At 44.2% G+C, this 5,014-nt stretch overlaps 1 protein-coding gene across 1 annotated transcript in view; it reads left to right on the top strand.

The window, feature by feature from the left end:
• Nucleotides 1–1,130: 1,130 nt before the first annotated feature.
• Nucleotides 1,131–5,014, top strand: part of MPHOSPH6 (M-phase phosphoprotein 6) — a 28,913-nt gene continuing 25,029 nt past the window's right edge. The window contains exon 1 of the mRNA XM_082269693.1: nucleotides 1,131–1,276. Within this exon, the coding sequence (XP_082125819.1) occupies nucleotides 1,229–1,276 (48 nt within the window). The 5' untranslated portion in view covers nucleotides 1,131–1,228. The remainder of the gene's footprint in view (nucleotides 1,277–5,014) is intronic.

Here is a 5,014-nt window from a genome sequence, read left to right as displayed (position 1 = left end):
GTAGGATCTTTCTTTTTCTATTAATGATCCCTCTGTCAAAATCTTGGCTTACTAGTTTGACTAATTCCTGCTTCACGGCCGGGTCCCTACTGCGCATGCGCAAAGCACGCTGCGCTCGGTAATTGGCCTGGAAGCAGAGGGAGGAGAAGAAGACCAAACCTCTGACGTACCTCGCCGCGGTGAGGCTTGACGGAAGTGGGGACAGCGTACCTGTCAAAAACAGGTACCCGCCCCCCCCCCCTGAAAGGTGCCAAATGTGGCACCGGATGGGGGGAGGAGACAGATAAGCGGACGGAGCTTAAAGAGGTGTTCCAACCTCACCCCCTCCCCCTCCAAAAATTAAAAGTCAGCAGCTACACATACTGTACACACTGCTGACTTTTAATATTAGGACACTTACCTGTCCGGGAGTCCAGCGATGTCGGCACTGCATTGGCTGTCGGGTGCTGCCACCGCCAGTGCCGGTGAGGGAACCCGGCAGTGAAGACTTGCGGTTCCTAATGCGCATGCGCGAAGCGGCAGGGGAAGGAGGAGGGGGCCAAACCGCTGAGGAACTCCCTCCTGTCTCCAGGAAGTGGGGAAGGGTACCTGTCAAAATCCCCCATCCCCTCTGAAAGGTGCCAAATGTAGCACCGGAAGGGGGGGGGAGCAAATGAGTGAATGAACTCCGCTTTAAGTATGTAAAAACTATGTTTCAGGGTTTTAAGTAATTTTCTAGCCCCAAAAAAATGCAGATTGCTACAAAAAAAATGCTACATTTTTACATGTAGGAGAGAAGTGTCAGGGTTGCCCTGGGTGGGAAGTGGTTAATGTTTTGAAAAAAGTCAGAGATGGTTGCCACTAGCAACAGCACAACTGTCCCCTCACACACACCAGCCCTTAAACATAAGTAAGAATATGATGTAACAGAATGGGACACATGTAATAAGGATTCTAATGTGTGATGGAAGTCCACCATGGAGCTCTTTATTCACAATAGAGGGAATAATAATGGTAATCAGCCTCTGCACTGTTGCTAGGAGACAGTAACAGCCCTCGTGTGGAGATCAGGCTCTCCTAGGTCACGTGGTACAGACGGCCAGCTCGGCGATCTATGAGGCGGGCAGCGATTACTCGGCCTGCGTCGCCGGCGTGCTCGATTTCTTGCCGCTGCCTGTAGCCGGTCGGTGTCTCACGTAGCGGGTCTCCTCGGTCGGTTTCCGGTGCTGACACGTGTGAAGGTTCCGCCATGGCTTCCGAAGTCGGGAAACTGTCCAAGAACCTGCTGCGGATGAAGGTGAGAGCTGGGGGCCGCCATGTTGGATCATAGAGGGGGGTCTCCTGGGTGTCAGGCTGCTTTAGTCACGTGGCCTGTGGAACTACAACTCTCAGCATCACTCCCTGCACAGGGGATGTTTTAGGGCCCATTTGCACCAGGCATGGCTGCTGTAGAGTGCAAAACGCGCTTCGCGCCAGGCATTTACGCATCAAAAATCGTGCATAAGGCGTTTTCAGCAGGGGGCGCGCCGAGGAGGTCACCGGGGGGCGCTAATGTGCGTTGTGGTGACGCCCCCAAGGCTTCCTGTAAGCCGGGAGGTATGACTTTTTTTTTTTTTTTTTTTTTTTTTTTTTTTTTTTTGCACGTTTCACTGAAATAATTCGGCTTGCAGAAACGCGACACGCATGGAAAAAAATAAATAAAAAATAAAAATGTGTACACATTTTTATTTTTTTTTTTCATGCGTGTCACATTTAGGCAAGCTGAATTATTTCAGTGAAACGTGCAAAAAAAAAAAAAAAAAAAAAAAAATGAAAATGCCGGCACGGTCTTCAAAATCATGCCGCACCGAACCGCGTGTTATCACAGCACCTTGCTTTTTAGCCAACGCGTGTGTTTGCAGGACGTGTGCGGGTGCCATGACCCCACCCCCGGCCATTTCTCTCTTGCGTGATAAAATCAACTTTTTTTTTTTTTTTTTTTTGCTAGAAAATAACTTAGAATATATATATATATATATATATATATATATATATATATATATATATATATATATATATATATATATATATATATATATTCTATCCTTCTTTTTTTTATTTTTTTTTAATATAGGTTATATGTTTTTTTATATGATTTTTATATATATATATATATATATATATATATATATATATATATATATATATATATATATATATTATAGGATATATAATGTATGTATGTATGTAATATTTTTTTATATTAAGTATTTTTTTATAAATATGTGTGTGAAATAAATAAATATATATATATATATATATATATATATATATAAAAAAAACATATAACCTATATTAAAAAAAAAAAAAAAAAAAAAAATATAATACACACACACACACACACATACTAAATATATAATAAAAAAAATATATATATATATATATATATTACAATTTTTTTTTTTTTTTTTTTTTTTTTATATAGGTTATATGTTTTTTATATGATTTTTTTTATATATATATTATAGGATATATAATGTATGTATGTAATATTTTTTTATATTAAGTATTTTTTTATAAATATGTGTGTGTAAAATATATATATATATATATATATATATATATATATATATATATCCTATATTAAAAAAAAAAAAAATTATAATACACACACACACACACACACACACACACACACACACACACACACACACACACACACTTACTAAATATATAAAAAAAAAAAATATATATATATATATTACAATTTTTTTTTTTTTTTTTTTTTTGCAGAGACCCTAGAGCACAGGTGTCAAACACAAGGCCCGCGAGCCAAATGTGGCCCACCAGGCCTTTTCATGTGGCCCTCGCACCTCTCCTGCCATGGCACCCCGCCCTTAGTTTCGCCCCATGTTGTCTCAGCAGTTGGCAGCAGAGAGGATGACAGAACTCCTCCACCAGATCCTGCACTTCACTGTGCAGCCGCGGAGGCACTGGTCTCTGCCACCCTCCTCCTCCCCCCCCCCCCCCCCCGTCTCAGAAAGGAGGACAGAACTTTCTACAGATCCTCCTCCTCTGTGTACAGCTGCAGCGCCCCCTTTGTCTCCGCATCCCCCTGGTCAGATTCTGGCAAGTTGACTGCAGCCCTCCTCTGGTCCTCTTCCAGACTCTGCACTTTCTGCTTCCCAGCCCCTTCCCCGTCTTCTCCCCGGCAGAAGCACAAGATAAGAGAGGTGAACTATAATTTAAAGGAGGGTGGGGGGCTCTTGACATCTGATGTGGGGAGTGCTATGGACATCCAGTCTTACAGATATAACCGGCCCCTTTGAAGACAACCATAATACTGATGTGGCCCGCGATGAAATTGAGTTTGACACCCGTGCCCTAGAGCAGTGTTTCTCAACCTTTTTTCAGTTGTGGCACCCTTAAAAACTCTGCACAATTTCGAGGCACCCCATTCTAAAATGTAAAAAAAAAACGAAACTAGTAGTTTTACATAACGCAGCAACACCCATACACATGGGCCATCCAACATTAGAAGTGATTTATTCCTCCACTATTGCAAACTGTGTGGACTAGTATTCTAGGGTTTCTTTTCTTCCCCAGTTTCTCTTCTGTTATTTTCTAATGTGACCCCAGTGCTGATGGAGAAGGAATGAGGAGGAGTAAATAAGGATGCTGTGCAAGCACCCGTCATTCTCCATATCAGCCAGTGATGTCACTGGTTATCAGGGTGCCAGTGTCTTGACCCTCACAGTGCCATGGGTTGTAATTCTACAAAGTAAAAACCTGTGGCCATTTTTTTTGCAATTTGTAGTCATTTTACCAAGGCACACCAGGGTACCAAGGCACACCAGGGTGCCACGGCACCCTGGTTGAAAAAGGCTGCCCTAGAGAATGAAATGGTGGGCGTTGCAATGTTTTATATCCCGCAGTATTTGCGCAGCGATTTTTTTTTTTTTTTTTTTTTCCAAACAGGTTTTTTGAGGGAAAAAATACACTTTAACCACTTCAGTCCCGGAAGGTTTTTACCCTCTTCATGACCAAGCAATTTGTTGCGATTTGGAACTGCGTTACTTTAACTAACTTACTTTAACTGACAGGTGCGCAGGGGTTTGGTGGCTTCGTTCTCCGGCACTTTGTCAGGGGAAATCTTTTTTTTTCCCCTGTACTGGACGGTCGTCACCACAGGCGCCAGCCTGTCTGGGTGGGGAGGCATCCTTGGCACGGATTGTGCTCAGGGGTTCTGGACTCAGGAAGATTCCAGGCTACCGATCAATGTACTGGAACTCCGAGTGATCAGACTGTCTGGACCATTGGACGATTCGTCTTCAGGGGTGTCCGGTACGGATTCAGTCGGACAATGTCACGGTCGTGGCTTATGTCAATCACCAAGGGGGCACAAGAAGTGCCTTGGTGGCTTGGGAAGTAGCCGGTATTCTAAGGTGGGCAGAACGCTTAGTTCCAGCCCTCTCTGCTGTGCACATTCCAGGGGTAGAAAATTGGCAAGCGGTTTGCCTCAGTCGACAGGTGTTGGACCAAGGTTAATGGGTTAATGGTCACTTCATCCGGAGGGTTTTCATCAGCTGTGTCTCCGGTGGGTTACTCCCCGAGGTGGATCTGTTGGCCTCTCGTCTTAATAGGAAAGAGGTTTGTGGCACAGTCTCGGGATTCTCTAGCCCAGTGGTCCTCAACCCTGGCCTACAGGGCCCACTAACAGGCCAGATTTTAGGTATTACCTTGGGGAGATGCAGACTAGAGTACTGCAATCACTGAGCAGCAAATGATATCACCTGGGATGTATTTCAGTTATCTTTTAAATCTGGCCTGTTAATGGGCCCTGTAGGCCAGGGTTGACCACTGCTCTAGCCGACGCCTTAGTGACTCCTTGGAGTCGGTATCGTCTGATTTATGCCTTTTTCTCCTCTCAAACTTAAGCCGAGACTCCAGCGCAGGATCGAGGCAGAGGGGATTTCAGTCATTCTAGTGGCTCCAGACTGGCCTCGCAGGTCTTGGTACGCCGATCTGGTACGGCTGGTCGCCAATGCTCCTTGGA

The sequence above is a fragment of the Pelophylax lessonae genome, assembly GCF_965119305.1.
Source record: "Pelophylax lessonae genome assembly, chromosome: 10".
Classification (NCBI taxonomy): Eukaryota; Metazoa; Chordata; class Amphibia; order Anura; family Ranidae; genus Pelophylax; species Pelophylax lessonae.
Note: the sequence above shows the minus strand (reverse complement) of the source record. Positions and strands in the feature narration are given on the sequence as shown.